The 23402-nt window shown below is 45.9% G+C and overlaps 1 protein-coding gene across 2 annotated transcripts in view; it reads right to left on the bottom strand.

Moving 5' to 3' along the window:
- Positions 1–23402, bottom strand: part of RFX7 (regulatory factor X7) — a 53864-nt gene that overhangs the window by 26956 nt on the left and 3506 nt on the right. Inside the window, exons 1-3 of one of the 2 annotated variants that reach the window (XM_081170507.1) lie at positions 8239–8791; positions 4070–4103; positions 346–428 (exon numbers count right to left, since the gene is read on the bottom strand). Coding sequence is in view for 1 of the 2 variants with exons in the window: in XM_081170506.1 (XP_081026632.1) it covers positions 346–428; positions 4070–4103 (117 nt within the window). In the remaining variant the exon portion in view is untranslated. Of the gene's footprint in view, positions 1–345; positions 429–4069; positions 4104–8238; positions 8792–23402 lie in introns of those variants that run through there. The other variant, XM_081170506.1, reaches the window with a different exon arrangement.

Below are 23402 nucleotides of genomic sequence, written 5' to 3'. Positions count from 1 at the left end.
AAATATAGGTGCACTTTTGAGATATCGAAGGAAGAGGAAGATAATACCTAATAAACAAAAAGGTACCACCCACAATGGCAGAGACAGCAAGGGGAGGGAGTTGGTCAGCAAAGGCAGTACCCCACCCCACTTTTCCATCATGCCTATTACCCTAACCCCACCCCAATGATGAGGTCTGGTCCTAGGCAGTGGGACAGAGCCACAGCCAGACTGCCACAAAGTACAGACTTCTTTGTCTTTCCAACTTCCTTAGCAGCCTTTCAACAAAACATCTGTTTGTCACATCAAACACCAGGAAATTAGGCAGCAAATGTGACTTATATGACTATTCTGACATGTACATACCTTTTCTCTCCATTGCTAGGACCAGAAGGCAGCTGAAGGTAGAGGTAGAGTTTCTGTAGATCTGTAAACTTCTCAACTTCTTGCTAAATACAGAATTTTTAACAGAGTTCACAGTCAGTAGTGAAGAGAGTGGGTGCATATTTTTGCACAAAATGTAATTACAGCTAAACTGCTATGGTTTCAATTTCAACAATCAATACAGAACTCTTCTCTAAATTTCCTCAATCTTTTAGGCCCCATCTGCACTATACATTTAAATTGGTATCATACCACTTTAAACACTTTAAATATGGTGTTCACATTTAGCTCTGCCTACATCCTTTTTAATTCCCGTACTGGACCACCTATCATTCTGCCTTACAGATAAATATGTACAATATAAAGAATGGAAGGCAGCAGCAATTTATACAATTATGGATATTATTCCTAATAGTCATCCTTCCATGTCTACCCTAAAGGAAAATATTGGAAATGTACCACAGTTATTTCAAATTACTACATATGCTATATCTCTACCTTGTAAGGGGAATTGTTTACTTTCTCTACTTTTGAATCCTTAGTTGCTCAAATATCTCTGAATTTTAAAGGCTTGGTATCCAATATTTACAAGTTGCTAATAAGCTAGGCAATTGGCTCCTCCCAGCAAATTAGGATATCCTGGGATGGTGACCTTAAATGTCAGATTGATGAACATGAGTAGGTTCAAATTTGAGTAAATGCTCCATTGAAAACTACTATCTTCTAGGATTCAAGAATCCACTCTAAAAACAATACTTAGGTGGTATTGGACTCCGACATGGCTTTCAGAAATCATTACAAACATCTGTTCACTATGCTGGTGAGGCAGTAATACTATTGGAACATATATTCATATGTGGTGGGAATGTGAAGTTTTACATAATGTTTGGATAAAGGTTTTTAGCACTATCCCTCAAATCATAGATCAATCACTAACACCAGATCCAGTCAAAAGCCAACTTTGGCTTTTGATAAAAAGCAATACAAATCCCACAGTATCTCATAAGAAACTGGTATTTCTATTACTAGTGGTGGCATGAATGTCAACAGATTGTCAATGGAAATCTTGCTCAGTTCCCTTGGTTGATAATTATTGGTTGGGTAGAGTCTGCGATATACTACTACTACTACTACTACTACTATGTTACGGAAATTACGGGGGAGGGCACATCTTTAAAGTTGTAAAATGTTACAAATATTATGCCTGAATGTATCCTTTCAACTTGACAGCTCAGGGAAGTTACCTAGCTTTAAAAATAATATAAAATCGACTCCTTTGCCAGTTTCCTCCATTCCAACACTATTTTGCCCTTGAAAAAGGGACTCCAGGAAGTAACCAGAAGTGACAATTACTGAGCTGATTGTTGGCCAAGGAAAACCTAATCCCATCACCAGTCTTGCATGGGGGTCCAGACATGCAAAGGAAGTTCTGTTGTACTTTGGGTGATGGGACTTCAGAGGTGTTTGCCTATGCTAATCTTATACCTGGGTCTTGCCCTGACATGTTTTGCCTATGCTAATCTTGGACCAAGGACTTGTCTGGACATGTTCGCCAAGGTTGAACTAGTGTAACTCCTGTCTACCCCTCCCCTTTGGTGACACATCAGTGATGTAAAGATGATGTATCAATAATGCTGTGCAAACTGTATTCTGGGATGTAGTGGGAAGTTTTAAAAATCAATGTCGCCCCATGCTCTGGGTTCACTCACTGTTGTTGAACAACAATAAAGGATCTAAGCCTACTGACTGCTGTTTTGCTCCAAATTGCTTGGCTGGAATTTCCTACGTTTACTGGCCGCATGGACCCACGGGGGACTGGTACCCCAAGGAGCTGGGCTGTTGAGTAGTCTCTCAACCCAGAATTTTCCTTAACAACTACTACTACATTATTTATATGCCGCCCATCTGACTGGGTCACCCCTGCCACTCTGGGCAGCTTCCAACAAATTAAAACACAGTCTAGCTCTCTCTAAACACCTTACAAATCAAATAAAAGTAACTAGGAGAGAATCTAAATCAGATCATTTTTATACTATTTAGTCTATATATTTGATATATATCACAGAGACTGAACAATGGTCCCATTAGGTTTGTGGAGAGTATATATTTTAGAAGATTAGGATAAAGTGTTTTTTAGGTGCCTTGGACTGTGATTGTAAAAGGTGCATCACACAAATTAATGTAGGATATTATTTTCCATTTTCTTCCCTTCTATCTTATCCAGTCTAGTCTTCCAATTTTTTTATTTTACTTTTGTATCAGTATGTTTGATGCTGTTTGTATTTTGCATTTATTATGAAAATTAATAAAGTTTCTTTTTTTAAAAAAAAGCCATGGCTTCCCCCAAAGACCTCTGGGAAGTGCAGTTTGCTAAGAGTGCGCTTAGAGTTGTTAAGAGTTATAACGGGTTTAACAGTCAATCTATCTTCCCAGGAGTATTCTTGAAACTGTGATGGGAACCGGGGTCTCCTAAAAACTCTCAGCACCCTTAAAAAAAAAAAGGTAAAGGACCCTGACAGTTAAGTCCAGTCGCAGAAGACTCTGGGGTTACGGCACTCATCTCGCTTTACAGGCCGAGGGAGCCGGCGTTTGTCTGCAGACAGCTTCTGGGTCATGTGGCCAGCATGACTAAGCCACTTCTGGTGAACCAGAGCAGTGCACGTAAACACTGTTTACCTTCCCGCCGGAGCGGTACCTATTTATCTACTAGCACTTTGATGTGCTTTCGAACTGCTAGGTTGGCAGGAGCTGTTCAAAAGCATGTCAAAGTGCAAGAGGGAGTTCTGCCAAACACACACACACACACACACACACACACGGCTTGTTTTGCACCAGATAAACCTTTGAGTTACCAGAAGACAAAAAATCACTTTATTTGTGGTCATTATCTATGTATATATAAAAATCAGAGAAGGCTCTCTACTCTCTTTCCACTGCTGGAAACCAGGAGAGAGAGAGGAGAGAGAGAGAGAGAGAGAGAGAGAGAGAGAGAGAGAGAGAGATTGCAATTCTGCCACTAAAGATTAAGGCCCAAGCGCCTCCTGCCCATTCTGTGGTGGAGAAAAAATTGGCTGGTTGCTGGTTGGGTCCTGCAAAGAGTTTTGGAACCTCTTAAATATAAAAGGTAAAGGGACCCCTGACTTCCCGCCAGAGCGGTACCTATTTATCTATTTGCACTTTTTGGCGTGCTTTCAAACTGCTAGGCTGGCAGGAGCAGGGACCGAACAACGGGGACACACCCCGTAGAAGGGATTCGAAACGCCGACCTTCTGATCGGCAAGCCCAAGATGCTCAGTGGTTTAGACCACAGCGCCACCCACGTCCCTCTCAGCACCCTTAACTAATTACAATTCCCAGGATTCTAGGCCCAGAAAGCAAAATGGCCTTATTGAGTTGTGAGTTTCAGTTTCTCTTTCACCTCTTTTTCTCCGGGCTTCTTATAAAACAAGCAGGGGCTGGTGTTGTTAAATAAAAGATCTAGTTTTAGATCTAGACTCCTGGGTCTGTTTTCCATGTGATGAGACAAAAGTCTGCTCTGCAAGAGGAGGATACTTTTGCTCCCTGTCAGCTACAGAAAGCTTTCCACTTCAAGCGTCCCAGCCTGGGGTATTTTAAAGAAGCTGGCAGCGTATGACAGAGTTGGAAGGCTCACTCCCTGCACAAACTAGGTGAATATGAAAGCAACTTTGGTTTCAAGGCTACTTACCAAAATGCAGTCCACCTTAGATTGTACAGTTTTGCTGGAGAGTGAAGGAAAAAGAAAACACCAAGTTAATATTCACCGTCATTATTTCTGCAGGTTTATTTAAAGATTTATAGCAGCACAACATTTGTCAATAAGCAAGAACCCAAACGCTGCATTTTGCCTCATTTAGCGGCCAACCAATCTGCATGGCATCTCAAGACTTAACAGAAAAACCACTCCTGATATAGACGCAACCAAACACCACTCTTTCCCTGGCAAATGTTAAGAGCTAATGCCAGGAGGTACTGAACACCTGTTAACCCAGCACCAGAGAAGTCCCACGATTCAGAAATAGGATCCACGTGTTTTCCCATCTGGAGGTGGCAGCAACAACCGCTGCAGGAACCTGGCGCTTGCTGGCCGGCTTGCATTACAAACCACACACAGTTACACAATATGGCTTTCAGAGCCAAGCTCTGCTGCCCAAAAGGCAGACTATAATATCAAGTCTTCCTCAGTCATTGCCTGTCTTCTACGGCACTCAGCACAGACCCTTCCTCCTGCTTCCAAGTTTCTCTACCACAAGCTTGCTTTCTGCCCCCACTCCCCATTTTTCCAAATTTGCCGGTGAGCAACCCACTTGCGCCTTGGAAAGTCTTGCCACAATGCCTACTTATTCCTATTAATATTACTAAATTTATTCCCTGCCCTTCACCAGTGGGTCCCAGGGCAGGTTACAACAATGGAAAATTAAAAATTAAAAACGGTTGAAACATGTTGCGTGCACAAGAATAGGGCGGGCCCTGAAAACACACAGCTTAAGTGACACAGGTGTAACATCCGTATAGTGAGGAAGCCAGGCGCATCTCTGTGGGGAGCTCCACAACTTAGGGGCTGCCAAAGAGAATGGCCCCCCTTAGGCATCCCCCCAAACTTCTGAGAGAGGCGGTACGACCAACCAGGCCCCTCTTAACACCCGAGACGGTCTGTAGGGAAGGAGGTGGCCTTTAAGATATTTGGGGCCTATGTCATTTGGGGCTTTGAACGATAACATGAGCACCTTGAATTGGACCCAGAAACACACTGGAAGTCGAGGCATCCTGCTTTGCCACTTCTTTCCCACCTGATAACGTGCCTCTCAAAAGCCCAACTTTCCTGTCAAATCTCTGGCCTCTTTAATCCTAAAAGCTTTGCATTCAGACAGGAAAGCAGGGAGGGTGGGGTGGGCTGGCTCTCCTGTAGAAGAAGAAGAAGAAGAGTTTGGATTTGATATCCCGCTTTATCACAACCCGAAGGCGTCTCAAAGCGGCTAACAATCTCCTTTCCCTTCCTCCCCCACAACAAACACTCTGTGAGTGGGGCTGAGAGACTTCAGAGAAGTGTGACTAGCCCAAGGTCTCCCAGCAGCTGCATGTGGAGGAGCGGAGACGCGAACCCAGTTCCCCAGATTACAAGTCTATTGCTCTTAACCACTACACCACACTGGCTCTCCAGTGTACAGGTTTATTACACAATATTGTCCCTTCTCCCCTGCCTGTGTACACCTTCCTCAGCCTCCACGATGTTTTGGATCCCAACCCTCCACCGTCAATCCTGCCCATTGGCTTTGCTGGCTAATTGGTAAGAGCTGTGGCCCCTAAAACCTGGAGGGCACCACGTTGGGGAAGTGGCTGCTTTAGGCCTTTAATACAACATCTAGGTGGTCATCAGTCAGTCAGTCTCAGCCGACCTCCTCATGAAACCAGGCTGCTGCTTCCAATCCTGAGTTTAATTTCCAGGGATCCAAAACACACCACACGTGGGGGGAGATCCTTTTCCCCATCTCAATCACAAGAAGTGTTTTGTTGGATCAAATGATTTGTTGGATCAAGTCGAAGCCTCCTGCACCCTATTTCCCAGAGAGTCCGGTCAAGGGTTCTTACCTTACAACCATGATTCATCCACCAACCCTGCTGTGAATTCACCATCCTAATCCCGTAATTCCATAAATTATTTAGATGGACAATTTATATTACACATACAATTAAACAAAACTCTTTATATATATAGTCTGCCCCAAGTTGGCTGCTGGTTAATTTCACTGTGTGGACTCAGGGGGTTCTAGCACTAGGCAGGGGGTAAAGGGGGGAAACTCCCCCCCCAAAAAATCATGAAACCCTATCAAGTCACCCCTGTCCAGTATGCTTTTTAAACGGAAATGTGTCAAGGGTGCCACAGACAGAAGCAGCCTCCATGCCCAGGCTGCTGTGTAGGAAGGAACTGTCTTGGACAACACTGCGTGCTGAAGGTCTGCCTGCTTCTTCAGAGCAAAGTTGCATGGAAGTTGCATGGCTGCTCCTGCTCGGGAGAAAACAGCAAGCACCCAAACACAGAGAGACCAAAGGGGGGGGGCGTGTTCCCCCAGTGGGTTAAACCAGCTGTCTGCTGCCTCAAAGCTGCCCATCCATCTGTCCATTTGGTGCCTAACCTATTTCTCTCATGGGCAGCAGAGCAGCTGCTGAGAAGGAAGCGGAGCCCCTACTCTGCCCAGGGACTCGGCCATGACCTTTACTGATGAGCAAGCATCAGATCACCACATGGACAGATGCATCAGCTGGGGGGTGGGGGAGAGAAGGCAGCAAGATCCAGCATGGGGATAGGGGTGGCACACGGCTGGCATGTGGGTCATTCTCCAAGGGGCAAGAGAAGGCCTCCACACCACACACTCAGCAACAAACAGGGGGCAGCAGCTGAGCAATCACCCAAAGAACATGCAATCGACACACGGCTTGAGAGGGGGCTCTTTCATCAGGCGACCACAGCCTTCCCCAACCACATGTACTGGACCACCACTGCCATCTGGGGGCTGCCAGGCTGGGGGAGGCTGGGCTACTGTGATCCAGGCGCCACCTTGCCATGCACCTCTTATCAATTCCACTTGCAATATCAGATTCAGGGATGTGACAATACCATGCTGTCCTGAACTGTGCCCGGGGGGTGAAAAGGAAACTGCAGCAGAAACATTTCTAACACCTGCTATTCCCTGATAAACCTTCAATGGAGCTCCACAGAACTTTGATTATCCCCTTCAAGGAGTGAGAACTTCAGAAAGGGAGAGTAGTGGCCATGACTGGGTTTAATCTTCCATGGCATCTCTAGGTAGGTAGGTAGGTAGGTAGGTAGGTAGGTAGGTAGGTAGGTAGTTATGGATGGATGGATATCAGGGTATGTTCCTCATCTGAAACCCTAGAGAGCCACTACTACCTGTCAGTGTGAACAATACAAAGCTAAATGGATAAATGGCCTGACTCAGGGCTCACCTACACTTCTCTTTGTCCCGTGATTTCTAGTCATGGGTCCTAGAGGTTTTAGTATTGTCCCACCGCTTTCCCTGGGAAAACCCGCTGTTTACTGCTGAATCATCAAACATTAATCGGGTGCCCTGGCTGGGCCTTGTTTTGGTCCTAGTGGTGGCCCTGCTGGACACGAAGCACTATTGGGACTCGGAAGTGGCCTGGTGGCAGGTACCAGCTGAGGGAGCCTCGCAGGGTGGACAGAGAAAGCTTTGTGAGGGTAGCTTCAGGAGCAGAGGCACCTGAGTGGAGGGATGCTGGAAGATGGGAGTTGCTTAGGGGGCAGTGAGGAGGGGCAGTGCTGGTCTCATGAGGCTGAGAAGTTGGCAGGCAAAAAGGCATTTCGGAGGTGTCAGAAGCAGGAGATTTGGGGAGGCTTTTGGTTTGGTTACGCATGAAACCCAGAAGTGGGGGGAGAAACTCAACCAAGTCCCACATCACCTCCAGCTTGTGAGGAGACCCACCCTGGAGCCCAAGGAGGACGTCCCCTTTGAGCTCCAGGGAGGGTCTCCTTGCAAGCTGGAGGCGCAGTGGGGTGCACCCCACTTAAACATATATCACTTATAGATAGGTAGCCGTGTTGGTCTGCCATAGTCAAAATAAAAAAATTCCTTCCAGTAGCACCTTAAAGACCAACTAAGTTAGTTCTTGGTATGAGCTTTCGTGTGCATGCACACTTCTTCAGATACACATCTGAAGAAGTGTGCATGCACACGAAAGCTCATACCAAGAACTAACTTAGTTGGTCTTTAAGGTGCTACTGGAAGAAATTTTTTTATATATCACTTATGTTCACAAGGGGCCAGAACGTAACCCCACATAAGTGGGGAGTCTCCTGTACTGTAATTTAATTCATACCAGGAAATGGAGGGAGAGAGCTGGAGAGTCCTCGTGGCTCAAGAGGAAACCCTCCCTGCAGCCCGAAGAGGACTTCAGTGAGAGCGGAGAGGAGACCGGAGGCGCAGCAGGGCTTTGCTTTCTGCACGTCCTCCAGCCTCCTGCTGGCCCCACAGCTTCAGTTCCAGTTGTGGATATTTTTGGTACAGTATTTTTGATCTGGATTGGAGAGAGAGTGGGAGAGAAGGCATTGAAAGTGTGTTTACATGTTTTCCACTTATGCACCGGAACATAACCCCCATGTAAGTGGGGAGTCACCTGTAATGAAGGCAACCAGAGGACTCCTCAAAGGAGGAAGCCACTGTAAAGAAGGCCCCCAATCAAACAACAACCACCACCATCCATTTCTGGAGGGGAAGAGGTCAAAGCAGCCCAACACAACTGTAATTTGCTTTGGTGGGCTACAAAGGGAAAGGGAGCTGACCTTCACCCTCAACTATAGAAGTAGAACAAGTCACCAACCAACCAACAAGCAGGGGCTACTGAAAATAAGGTGTCAATTAATCACTTCTCTCTTTCACACACACACATTATTCCACAGAAATAATAATAAAAGAAACAATAAAAATACCAAATCAGAACAGGTATTTATGGGTGTGCTGTCTACCATCTTCAGTCACAAATCCACAGATACACCATGGACCACCTGAACGAGGCTTGTGGATCAGAGTTTGGGAACCCATGGTTTAGACAAATTCATCGAGGACAATAAGGCTCTCAAGGGCTGCAAGCCATTATGGCCATGTTCTGCCTCCATAATCAAAGGCACCAAATGCCTCTGAATACTTTGAATACTGGAGAAAAGTGGGTCAGAGGGGGTTCATGTGCCCATGTCCTACCTATTGGCTTCCCTTTGGGGGCATCTGGTTGGCCACTGTGAGAAAAGGATGCTAAGACTAGATCAGGGGTAGGCAACCTAAGGCCCGTGGGCCGGATGTGGCCCAATTGCCTTCTCAATCCAGCCCATGGAAGGTCTGGGAATCGGCATGTTTTTACATGAGTAGAATGTGTGCTTTTATTTAAAATGCATCTCTGGGTTATTTGTGGGGCATAGGAATTCGTTCATTTCCCCCCAAAAAATATAGTCCGGCCCACCACATGGTCTGAGGGACGGTGGACCGGCCCATGGCTGAAAAAGGTTGCTGACCCCTGGACTAGATGAACCCCCCTTTGGGTTGATCCAGCACCCAGGCTCTTCTTACGTTCTTTAAAGAAAACAACACACACACAAACACACACTGTATGCCATATAATATATTAAGTCAACAGAGGCAGCCTCTACTCAGTATCAACAGCTTAATGTTTCCCTGCACAACAGGAACCAAGTAGAATGCATTGACAACACAGCACATTCCTGGCAGCGTGGATTACAATACTCTGCAAACAAGGAGCTCGCCAGGTTGCAGCAGCATCAGTGAGGAAGGAGAAGAAAAGACAGTGGAGGGAGGGGGCAGAGCAGCCGAAAAGAAGGCATGAGGGGCTATTTAGGTGAGCTTCCCCAGCAGCAGCACAGCCCACTCCTTGCTGCTAGGGAGAGAGGACCTTCCTTCTTCTGGCCCAGCAATAATTGCTTGAGGAAGCACAACAAGGCGCAACTTTTCTATTCCTACAACCATCTGCGTAAAATAAAACAATGAATACCTCATGAGAAACTCTGAGTCAAAGACACTGTCTTGCCCAAAATCAACAATCAAGTTCATAGATCTTTATAGATTCGAACTCCCATCTCCAAGCTTTGACTTTTAGTGAACTGAAAGTTGTTTTGCAAAAGCTTAACTGTCCACGGCAACCAGAAAACGCATCCATGTAACTGGAATTTGAGGGTTTGGGTTTAAAAAACAAAACAAAACAGGAACCCATCAAGCAGATAATATCTTGCTTGCGATTAACAAAGGTCATTACTTAAACAAAGGCTCCTGAAGAACCTACAATTGTTTCCCCAGCACCACCAGCAAGTGATAAAAACATCAACGTCATGTTCTCTTCAACTTACGTGAAGGCAGAAAAAATGTCACTTGCAAGTAACAAGAAGTTGGTCCTCCTCAAGACTCAGGCTGCTACTGTGAAACCCCTGAGCTCGGCCTGCCATGAAGGAGTTCAAACTTGGACAAGTCTACCACCTCTTACAGTGGTGCCCCGCAAGACGAACGCCTCGCAAGACGGAAAACCCGCTAGACGAAAGGGTTTTCCGTTTTGGAGGCGCTTCGCAAAACGAATTTCCCTATGGGCTTCCTTCGCAAGACGAAAGCCCATAGGGAAATCTCCGGGACAGCGGGGAAGCGCAGCGCGTCTTCCCCACTGTCCTCGGACCTCCTCCGAAGGCTGGCGGTGGGAGGAGGGCTCTCCGCCCCACCGCCAGCCTTTGGAAGGCTGCTCCGAAGGCTGGCGGTGGGGCGGAAAGACCTTCTCCCCGCGCCAGCCTTCGGAAGGCTCCTCTGAAGGCTGGCGGTGGGGCGGAAAGACCTTCTCCCCGCGCCAGCCTTCGGAAGGCTCCTCCGAAGGCTGGCGGTGGGGCGGAAAGACCTTCTCCCCGCGCCAGCCTTCGGAAGGCTCCTCCGAAGGCTGGCGGTGGGGCGGAAAGACCTTCTCCCCGCGCCAGCCTTCGGATGGCTGTCCTGAAGACTTGCGGTGGGAGGAGGGTTTTCCTTCCCACCGCCAACATTCAGAATGCTGTTCTGAATGTTGGCGGTGGGGAGGAAAAACCCTCCTCTCACCGCAAGCCCCGGGAACAGAGGAGAAGCGCTGCGCCCCTTCCCCTCTGTTCCCGTACCTGTCCTGAAGGCTTGCGGTGGGGAGAAAAGCCCTTCTCCGCACCGCCAGCCTGGCAAGCGGTTTCCATAGGAACGCATTAATTGATTTTCAATGCATTCCTATGGGAAACCGTGCTTCGCAAGACGAAAAACTCGCAAGAAGAAAAAACTTGTGGAACGAATTAATTTCGTCTTGCGAGGCACCACTGTATAAATGAGCCAAAGCAAAATCCAACCTAGTCATCCTCTGTCTGTTGACTTTCTCTGTTCTCAATTCGACATCACGGCTCCTCCAGCTGGGATTTATTTGGTCTTGCTCTGTTGCTTGCAAAAGATGTAAGCATCTCTCACTGGTCCAATGTGACTAGTTCAAAGTTTGGTGTCATAAAGAGCAGGGAGCACCAGTTCCTCCATCACTACTCCCACCTCCGCTCCTCTGCCTGTATCTTGATTCTCACACCCCCACCACCACCTTCGGCTTCATGCTACTGTTTGGAGATACACACGGAAGTCCTGTTCAGACATCAATGCTAAATCACAGCCTAGCACGACAGGAGCAAGCCTAGGTGAGCATCAGGATCCTCTATGCCACAGCCACAAGGACAGGTTTGGAAGCTTTTGCTTCCAGTTCAGATGGACTGCAGCTTGTCATTTTGTCCAACACAATAAAACTGGTTTCAAGTGTCTCATTTAAAAAACATTTTTTAAAAACAACAACCCAACAACAACAGGTGCTTAAAAGCCTGAATGACTTAGGCCCCAAATATCTGAAAGACCTTCTCCATCCCTACAGATCCTCTTTGGTGTGAAGATCAGAAGGGCTGCGGGGCTCTTTTGGTAGTTTCATCACCTTCAGAAGTGCAAGATATGGTAGCCAGGAAGAGACATTCTATGTGGCAGCCCTTAGATTGTGGCTCTCACTCCACACAGAGGTGCATCTGAACATCTTCATAGCTTTTGGCATATGCTGAAGACAGACCTCTGCGCCATGGCCTTTCACAGGTAAGCGTTTTGTTGTTATTTGTGGGACACACCACTTTGGATGAATCTGCACTGTTCTGTTGGAACAGCTTTGGTTTTACTTGTCTTTATAGCTGTATACTGCTATAAAAATATATATAAACTGCTTTTATACTGCTGTTACTCACCCTAGGTCTTTGTAGTAAAGGGCAGGTCAAATCAAGTAAATAAATAATAATATTACCCAAAATGTGTCCATTCTAACAAAGCAGCAAACTGCAAACAAGCAAAACCAGAAGTGAAAGCTTCTCTAGACTTATCACAGTCACACTGAAGGAGGGGGAAAGGAATGAACCACAGACTTATTTATGCTCGTCCACATCACACCAGGCCCTGGGTTTCTGGTGGTGTGCAAATAGGGCCACAGAAGCAGCAAACTGGCATGTAGGAAGAGTTGAAAAAAGGGTTTCAACCCATACAAATCTTGTTTTTTGAAGTCTGTGAAGCTGAGCACCAGTTCGAAAGTTTGCCTTCAGTCTTAGCTCGCCTAGTGCTCTTCAGATATTATGGACTGCAACTCCCATCAGCCCCAGTGAGCAATGACATAAGACGCTGAAGCTAAAGGGAGACTAGTCCAAAAAAATCTGGAAAGCACCAGATTTGGGGGGGGGGGGCTGGGGGCTGGCTTACAATCTGAAGTTATGATCTCCAAGACATTTAGTTCTTAATATCATGCACAATGATAATGATGATAATACTGTACGAATGAGCCTGTCATTAAAACTTGACAAAATATCCACATTTACTGCTAGTTCATAATATTATGACGAAGGGGTGGCAGCTGCCTCCCCTAAACCAAGTAAATAAAGAAATATACTTAACTAACTGAGGTTCTGCCCCCCCCCATATGAAGCCTGCCCCCGCCCTAACAAAAATTCTGGCTACGCCCATGGATCTGTGGTGAATTGCCCTGAAAACTTTGTTATGGAGTGGCCTGCAAGTACGCTAAAGCATGCGTAGGCAAACTAAGGCCGGGGGGGCCGGATCCGGCCCAATCACCTTCTCAATTCGGCTCGCGGACGGTCTGGGAATCAGCGTGTTTTTACATGAGTAGAATGTGTCCTTTTATTTAAAATGCATCTCTGGGATATTTGTGGGGCATAGGAATTTGTTCACTTCCCCCCTCATATGGTCCGGCCCCCACAAGGTCTGAGGGACAGTGGACCGGCCCCCTACTGAAAACATTTGCTGACGCCTGCTCTAAAGGAATAAGTGCAGTACAGAATTGTTCACACTTCAAGTTTTTTCCACAAGAAATCTGAGTGTATTCTTATTCTGTGTAATAATTTTGAATAAAGTACTGTTTACATCTGAACGTAACCTTCCTTGTTGTTCGATACAGGCAGCCTTTCTAAGTATGTGCTTAGCTAACGTGTACATTTACTCACAAGTAAGTTCTGCCAAGTTCAATGGGGCTTACTCCCAAGAAAACATGCATTGCGCTGCAGAGGGCCAGCGCTACAAGATGCTGCATCCCGACATTAGGATGGTGCTTGTGGTGTCTGCTCAAATAAAAACTAAAGGATTTATATTTCAAAAATTCATCAGGAACTCGACTTTGTCAACTTTTACTTTGAGAACATGACAATATAATAAATAAATAAAAAGACCATTTCTAAACTGCGTTATATAAAAACCTCCAATAAAAGCTTAAAAAGTATGTTATAGATATATAACAAAATCAGTACAAACGATCAGAGCAGCAGTAAAAATACAGAACTTCAATAAAACTCTGTAATATACAACAACAACAACAACAACAACAACAACAACAACAACAACAGCAACAACAACAACAACAATAACAGCAACAAGACCCCAGGGTTCAGCTTACAGATCAGGTAAAGGCTGGGGGGGAATTTGCCTCTTCAAAAGTTGTCTGAAGCATGTACCGTATTTTCGCTCTATAAGACACACCAGACCATAAGGTGCACCTACCTAGTTTCTGGAGGAGGAAAACAAGAAAAAAAATATTCTGAATCTCAGAAGCCAGAACAGCAAGAGGGATTGCTGCGCAGTGAAAGCAGCAATCCCTCTTGCTGTTCTGGCTTCTGGGATAGCTGCGCAGCCTGCATTCACTCCATAAGACACACACACATTTCCCCTTACTTTTTAGGAGGGAAAAAGTGAGTCTTATAGAGCAAAAAATAAAGCAATTGATGGTGAAAATGCCTTTTAATGGGACACTGCCATAGAATATTTCAGGGGAAGCATTTTTTTTGAATCAGATCACCTTCTCTCAGTGTCCCAGGGTTGTTGTGAGAATAAAATGGGGGGGTGGGGGGTTACAACTATATACAGGCAATGGCTATTTTACACTTGTTCAATGCACGTGTGATCGTGCAAGTGCACATCGCTGCAACCTAGAAGTGGCCAGAAAAGGGGACAGAACAGGGTTTGCTTACACGTGCTCTGCCAACACGTGCAAGGGCCACGCAAATCAGGGGTTGCTGCACATGCATGTCCGGCTGACTGAAGACAAGGAAAATCGTTCATGAGCCGAGCGTTCACATAACGAGATGATGATTTCCATTTATTCCTATGGGAAAATTTCTAATGCATTCCCAGACACAGAATTTTGACCCCCAAAAGCCGAAACAAAAAACAGGAAAACTGCTCTGATTTGTTGGATCATTCTCCCTCCTTTCCTCTGCCAACCAACAGAAGGCAAACAAGGAAGTAAAGAAAAATGCTCTCTGTTCGGAATATGTGGTGTGAATAGCGAGGTTTAGGCACTAAATCTTCATGTTTGGATAAGTGAATTTTCACACCGCAAATGTCCGTTAAGCAGGACTTGCATGTACACAACCTTGAACTCAGAGGAAAAATTGGGTATAAATGAATTAAAATAAATTATAACTATGGCTACCTTCCCCTCTTGCAATTATGCCCAAGACTCCATGAAACATTTAAAAATGGTGTTGTTGTTGTTTAGGTGCCTAGTCTCCCTCCACAACAAACATCTATCCTGAGCTGAAGCAAACCCAACTCCCCCCCCCCATACAAATGTGACTTTACTCAAGCAAGGCGGAAGGGATTAATAACAAAAGTCAAATGACAGGTAACCACACACAAAGCTTTTTTTGCAGTTCTGCCTCCTGGCTCAGTCCACTGACTTCAGTGAATGTCTGAAAGGATCGGCAGATCCAGCAACTGTTTTATTTCTTTAAAACTAGGATCTATCTTTGTAGGAACCATATAGTTTCCAGTTGTGCATGATACCAGCTGGAAGTTGCTTGGAAAGTGAGGTTGGCTTCCTCTACCCTCCAAATATTTTCTGGCTAACTCACCACCTGGAGGAAGGGCACACCCAGTTCCTTATGTATCCCTAAGGCACAAATACATCATCTACGCCCAAATTTGCTATCAAAAGCAACCTGTGTGTGTTGATGTGTTAGAGGAGGCAATAGGAGACAATACATAAACACAGGCAGATATTCTCTCTCTCACTCACTCTCTCTCTTTGCACACACACACACACACACACACACACACACACGTACCTAGTAGTTCACTGATGAACAATGCTGGGTGAAACAATCAGAAACGAGACTGTTAAGGTGCTCTGGCTGCAGGAGGCAGCAGATCAAGCCAGCTTTGCATGAAAGTGATTTTTTAAAGCGGCGATAGAAACTCAAGATACATAAGCTAGGTGCCAAATGGCTCCTTAAACCAAGTGGCCAAAATGGAATGTCAAGTTCTCTGATTTTTCAAATGATGGACTGACTGTGATTATCAGTTAAACATCTGGCTAGTTCAGATGACAACCTTGAGCTAGGTTAAGAACTTTGAGAACTAAAAGAAGAAAAGTCACTTTATCCAGGGATAGTCCACATACATATTGGCCGATTCCTACCTTTTTTTCCTTAATAGAGACATGGGCCATTCATAACGTTAAGAATATTCTTCACAACTGTGAGCAGGGCAGTGGGGTGGGGGTAAGTGAAGACAGGCTACAATAATTAACTATAATGTTATTCACTGCTCCTGCTAAGGCTGAACAGAAAAAAGCATGTTGGTTCCTGAAATTCATCCTGATTGTGCAAATAAAATATAGCTGATAGAATTCTACAGAATGTGGTATTAGTGTGCGAAAACAGTCAAAATCCACAGGCATGCACCTCCAGATGGAGATGTCAGGCGCCATCCCGACACCCAGACATCTTCACTTGATTGCAAGCGGCCAATAGGTAAAGGTAAAGGGACCCCTGACCATTAGGTTCAGTTGTGACCGACTCTGGGGTTGCAGCACTCATCTCGCTTTAATGGCCGAGGGAGCCGGCGTACAGCTTCCAGGTCATGTGGCCAGCATGACTAAGCCACTTCTGGCGAACCAGAGCAGCGCACGGAAACGCAGTTTACCTTCCCGCCTATTTATCTACTTGCACTTTGACGTGCTTTTGAACTGCTAGGTGGACAGGAGCAGTGACTGAGCAACGGGAGCTCACCCCGTCGCGGGGATTCGAACCGCCAACCTTCTGATCAGCAAGTCCTAGGCTCTGTGGTTTAACCCACAGCGCCAATAGTCAGGCACAAACTGCGCCTGGTGCCTGGCTAATTTCAAACACTGTCTTTAAGCAATTTGGGTGAAAGGAAAATACAAAGAATGACAAGCTCCACTGGAAGTTCTCAAAAGACAGCAAAGTGGACAACTGTCTTGTAAGACATTTAGTTGCCTACAGAGGGAACTGGGGAACTACAGCACCTCAACACACACACTAATTAAAATGGGTGAAAAGCAAATCCACCAGCAAATCTACCTGGAAAAGTCCTACTGAAATGAACAGGGGCTGGGCCATGCCAGCATCACTGTTTTCTTTACATTTCTAGCATTATCCTTATGGGACATCTGCTGGGGGAAAACACTAGCCTGCCTCCTTAATGGGACTTGCAATCCACTGCCTTGATAGCGTAAGTTCTGTTGAAGATGCTTTAATTACAAGGTCTTGGGGCAGGTAGGTTGGGCACTTGACCCACTCTGAATCACTGAGGAACTATGACTTTTGCAACCCTTTCTTTGGGATAGCCAAACGGCCTCAAAAACTGGATAAAAAACTGGGATTGTGTTTATCCATGGGGTCCTCTTCAATGAAAGCTGCTGTTCTTGGAGACCAAAATTCTACACACAACAGATACGACATCAGAACGGCACATCAGAAAGTGTGGAAGGCAAATAACTTTGGGAATATGTGCAAGCCACTTGTTGGATCAATGTCTTAGCTGGCATTTTGTTTATGTACGACCCATGTAGCTGCTGTTGCGCCCTGTAACCTTTTGCCTGCCTATGTACCACTCTGATTTGGCATTAAAGCCTTTGGCCGAAACAGGGTTGGGATTTTTGATTTCTTTGTGTTGCAGTGAGGGTCATGTCAAAAGGGGCTAGTGAGGATGCCATTCAAGCTGTACCAAAGCTGAGCCAAACTACAACAACTTCACTAACTTCTGACAGGACCCTGATCGATCAGGATTATTGTCTAGGCAGCCCAATATATGTGTGGTTGCTCTAAAGAACATTTAGAAGCTCTGCCTGGTTCAGGATACAGAAGCATGCAGAGACAAGAGCACATCTGCCCCTTTCTGAAGCAGTCACATGGTGGGTCCCAGTTGACTTCTAGCCCTGGGTAGCACCCAAAACACCTGTCTCCAGCTTACTTGGAAAGAAAGGCCTTGGCCTCATTTCTGTGACTTTCTCTCGGGAGAATGATGGGAGGTGGCACCAAGAATGAGACTGTCTCCTTCCCCTCAAGTGAGGAAATATCAAAACGGGGGACAGGGTTTCACTCTCACACACCAACATGTAAATGTGTGAGGCACTGCTTGGCAGATGGTTGCAGGGGTTGCGTTAACTGGCAACCATGTGAAAGTTGTAGCACCAGCCTTCCCTGAACCTGGCCTGGCACTCTGCAGATGTTTGGGACTACAGCTTCTGTAAGTCCCAGCCAGCATGACCGCACGTTACCGGGCCTGACAGCACTGCTGTGTTGGCTGTGGCTGATAGGAGCTGTAGTGCAACACATCTGCAGGGCACCAGGTTGACCAGCTGGATCTGGCCAAAGGGGGGCCCTCCAGTCCAGCCTCTTGGTCTCACAGTGACCAACCAGATGCCCTAATGAGGCAAGCCCACCAGCAATAGCACTCACAAGTGGAACACACTTTAGCAGCCTTAGTGAAATTGCAGGCTGACTCTCAAAAGTCTGGAGCATCAGAGATGTCTGTCGACAGTCTCTTTGTCAAATACACCCTCCACAAACACACAGTGGGCCATACAATGCTCACTCCGCCCTAATTTTTTATTTTTACCTTCTTCTTTTTCCACTCTGCCCTAAATTAACCAAAATCCCATATTCACAAGCAGTTGAGCTGAACAAAGATCTATCTCCCTTTTGATGTTTATTTTTTTTTTTTATAAAATTTTTATTGGTTTTACAACATTTTTAGGAAAAACAAACAAACACAAAAAGTGACAGACATACATGTATAGTTTCAAACATATTTTCATCCCTTTTGATGTTTAAGTGTCTGGACACAAAAGCGATTAGCATAAAAGCTTTAATGAATCTAAAATAAAAACAGAAACACAGAGATTAAATCCCAAAAGTGCAGCAAAGGCTGGGGCAATTTGCAACCCTGCCCTAAGTGACACTAATCAGGGCTGTCTGGGCGCTGCTGCTCAGGCCTGGTCTTTTTGTCTAGACCAGTGTTTCCCAACCTTTTTTGGGCAAAGGCACACTTGTTTGATGAAAAAAATCTCAAGGCACACCACCATTACAGCCCTGTGACGTCAGCGCGCAGCGTCATGCCGGGAGGGACGCACGAAAGTGTAAGTTTCAATTTTTTCCCCTCCCCCTTGCCGGGGAACCTCCAAGCTTTGGGGGTGGGGGGGGAGGAGGCAGCAAAGCGAGGCAGGAAGGAGAGCGCGGCTTGGCTGGGTGAGCTTTGGCAGGGGCAGGGAATGAGAGCCGCGAGGCGGGCGCTGCGGACGGAGGCACTGCCCGCCGAGCTCGCAGGCAGCCAGGCAGGCAGACGGCGAGAGCCCCGCGCTGGGTGGCCTCTCCCCGCCGCCCCGCCTCTCGCCGCCCGACTCGCCCGCCTCCCTCCAGGCAACATCTCGCGGCACACCAGGCAACATCTCGCGGCACACTAGTGTGCCGCGGAACAGTGGTTGGGAAACACTGGTCTAGACTTGTAATCCATGAAGGAGAAAAGGGGAAATAAAGAGCTCAGAGATCAGCTTGGGCCTTTTCATCAGTACTGTAAGAGGAAAAAACCAGTTCATGGCCAGAAAAACAAAACAAAAACAGCATCGGTATGTAGCTCACTGATGCCTGTGTTGCATTTTGATTATTGTATATATAAAGACACATACGCCTCAATTGGACAACGAAGCAGACACCATTTCATCACATCCATTTCAGATGGGCAGAAAGGAATAATCCTAACAGGATTAGAAGATACCAAGTCATTTTAATTTTACACAATACTTAATCAGCTGCAAGAAAGAGTCAATTGTTATGGCTGCAACCCATTTAAAACTTATTAATTTTATTTATTAATTAATTTTGCATACATCCTTCATCCAAAGATCACAGTCCAGGTCACAACAGAAAAATACAAAAGGAGAACACAAAAGACATAATAAAACAAAAACAAATCTGTACACAAACACACACACCCGGTTATAGAGAAACGTTTTTGCCTGGTGCCTAAAGATATGTAATGAAGGTGCCAGGTGAGCCTCCCTAGGGAAAGCATTCCACAAACAGGGAGCCAGCACAGAAAAAGTGACCTCTTGTGGAGGTGCCACACAAAGAGTGGCCTCAGATGATCATCACAGGATCCAGGTTGGTTCATATAGGGAGAGGTGGTCTTTGAGGTACTGCAGTCCTGAGCCAATTAAGGCTGTACAGTGGTAGCTGTGGTTACGAACTTAATTCGTCCCGAAGGTCAGTTCTTAAGCTGAAACCGTTCTGATCCTGAGGCGCGCTTTTGCTAATGGGGCACCAGAAGCGCGCGATTTCCATTTGCACCCTGGGGCAAAGTTCGCAACCAGAAGCAGCTACTTCCAGGTTAGCAGAGCTCGTAACCTCAAGTGTTCGTAACCTGAAGCGTCCGTAACCAGAGGCACCACTGTATAGGTCAAAACCAGCACTTTCAATTGGGCTTGAAAACTAATTGGCAGCCAGTGCTGTAGGGCCAAGATCAGTGTACAGTGGTACCTCGGGTTACATACGCTTCAGGTTACAGACTCTACTAAGCCAGAAATAGTACCTCGGGTTAAGAACTTTGCTTCAGGATGAGAACAGAAATCGTGCTCCGGCAGCACAGCAGCAGGAGGAGGCCCCATTAGCTAAAGTGGTGCTTCAGGTCAAGAACAGTTTCAGGTTAAGAACGGACCTCCAGAACGAATTAAGTACAGTACTTAACCCGAGGTACCACTGTAATATGCTCAAACCATCTTGCCCCTGACCACTTAATTCTGCACCAACTGAAGTTTCCAAACCATCTTCAGAAGCAGCCCTACATATAACATGTTGCAGAAATCTAATCTAGAGGTTACCAGAGCATAGGCAACATAAGTTAAGCTATCCATGCCAGATAGGGGTGCAGCTCGCCCACCAACCAAAGCCGATGGAAGCCAGTCTGTGCCACTGAGGCCACCTGAGCCACAAGTTACTGCAAAGGATCTAGAAGCACTCCCAAAGTTATGTATCTGCTCCTTCAGAGGGAGTGTAACCCCAAAGTGTTAGAAACTCAGATATATAAGCTAGGTGCCAAATGGCTCCTTAAACCGAAGTTGCAGTCGCCAAAACCTGCTTACCTGCTTAAGAAAGATGGAGGGACCAGTCAGATGGAGAAGTCAGTCACCAGCCTAGCATCCAGAGATCTCCACTTGGTCGCAATTGGACCCACGCCAGTCACAAAAAGAGCCTGGCAAATTTTGAACCTTGGGTGCCTTTCACACGTGTCGGACCACAACTCCCATCAATGGCTGCGTTATGATGCTGGGGCAATGAATGTTGTACTCCAAAACATCTGCCAGGGCTGATGGGAATTACAATCTAAAACATCTGGAGGGCACCAGGCTGACAAAGGCCATAAAATGTTAAATTTAAAATATAGTACCAACAGCAGAAGCCAGATAACAGATGATAACAACAATGCAGATCTAACAAATACTCCCCCCGCCCCAAAAAGAAGAAAAAATTATGGAAACTCTGTAAATAATTATGTCTTCAGCTCACACCAGAAAGACTGTAAGGTATTCCACAACTGCGACACCAACACCAAAAACGTCACCCACCACAACTCATTTGGCAGGGCACTTGGAGAAAGACCTCTGAATGTGATCCTAGGGCCAATCTGGGACAGACACAATCTGTAGTTTTTAAAAAGTTTAGCTGTGAGCTGCTTTGAGCAAGTAATCTGGTCTCTGATTCACTCCTGAGCCCAATTCAGTGTGCTGGTTTTCACGTAAAGGGACAGGGCTTGGGACCTCAGTGCCTAACAGACTGCCTTCTCTCATTTGTACCTGTTCATACCTTGGGGCAACTTTTGTCAGCTTGGTTCAATCCATAGGTGTCAGACTATAACTCCCATCAGGCCAGCATCTGCAGGATGGTGTTGAGGGTGATGGGCATTGTAGTGGAAAAGCATCTGGAGGGCACCAGGTTGGGAAAGCCTGCCCCAAGGTCTTTCCTAAAAGGCATCTGCAGAGGCCCTTTGCCATGTGCCTACAAGTGCCTCATAATATAACAAATATCGCCTGTCAAACTCATTTTAATTTCCAGAATAAATTCTGTTGTGGCTAAAGCAAGAAACAATATTGCTGGCCAAGGCCTCAACCGACCAAATGCACTGTGGTCCTTACAGACTTGTTATCATCTCCAAGTCTTCCATTTTAGTAACTGCTATATATTGCTGTAGCCTTTAAAAGTGACAATGGGGAGAGCAGGTTTAATTAGTAATCAACTACAGGATTATTTGATCAATCGGTGGCGGAGGGGGAATTAGTGAGGTAAACTTTTAGCTGTTGGGAATGCAAATTAAAGGGGAGGCACATTTTGGCACTAGTGTGCCCACTGCAATAGAGAGATGAAAAGGTGAGCTATCCTTCTATCACCAAACAGAACCTCTTCTTCCAATTTTGTAAGCTACTTTAATTATCTTAAAATAACAGCTATACTGAGGTATTGTTTTTAATTGCAAACCACAGAAAGGCAAATGAATTGTCATTAAAAAGCTATTTTAAGAGAGTGACAATTCTAATAATTCATTGAAACAAACATACATATATATTGATATATAACATTTTATTATTATTATTATCATTATTTTTGTAACCTCACCTTTCCTCCAGGAAAACATAAAAGGCTCTACCCATCTCCATTTCCCCCCCCCTCCTCAACGCAATTTCTCCTCTGAGGTAGTTTAGGCCAAGAGACAGTGGTTGAACTAGAAGCTTTGTGGCTGTGTGGGATTTGAACTTGGGTCCCTCCCCTAGTGCTCACCTGGAGGTGTACTGCACTTTTAGGCACAGGCAGTGATCCTTCCACACAGGGGCTCTGTTCCCGGCCGCCACACACACCGGCAAAGTGTATATAAGTGCACCCCACCCTGTTACATCCCATTCTGCCCCGCCCCCATTCTGCCTTCTTTTGGGTTCAAAAAGAGCTGTGTGTAAGCGATCACATGTCAATTGGATGTGTCTAAAATGGCTGCCACCTGTACTTGTTGACAATGGAGTGTGCATCCAAGGGTGAAGTCAGTAGCACCAACGTGACCTCCCTAGGGCGCAGGCCTGGGCAGCGTATCTGGAGGTCCCGGGCTCCCCCTCTCGACCTCGCTGATGTGGCTCAAAGGGAAGCAGAGCAAGACATTTGGCTTGGCTGCTGTTGCCCGAAGGAGGCGTACAAGGCACCATCCAATCATCTTAGGGACCCCACTCGTTTTGTGTAGGGTTTACTCCTTAGCCTTTTCTTCACGCAAAGGTACCCCTCAGGTCATGGAGGTTTAAGATCAAAGTTTTCCTTCTCCTAGATGGGCTATCTGCCCACGTTGACAAGCCCCATCTGCCCCCTCTACAACTTGTGCAGAAACCGCCTTCTTGACCGTTGGACCCACCAACAGTGAAATCCTATGTATGTTTATTTAGAATTTCAACAAGCCTTTCAAATGAAGGTCTTAATCTCAATTGGTACCTGTACTGGATTTTAATTGATTTTATGTATATGTGGTTCTTTAAAACTATTTTAATATAAATTTTTAAACTGCAATTATTTTAAGTTTTAATATATATAGCAGATATCATGCATACATACACACAAAATACTGTGTTATAAATTGCTCCAGGATGCC

Source organism: Podarcis bocagei, assembly GCF_964188305.1.
Source record: "Podarcis bocagei genome assembly, chromosome: 14".
NCBI classification, from domain to species: domain Eukaryota; kingdom Metazoa; phylum Chordata; class Lepidosauria; order Squamata; family Lacertidae; genus Podarcis; species Podarcis bocagei.
Note: the sequence above shows the minus strand (reverse complement) of the source record. Positions and strands in the feature narration are given on the sequence as shown.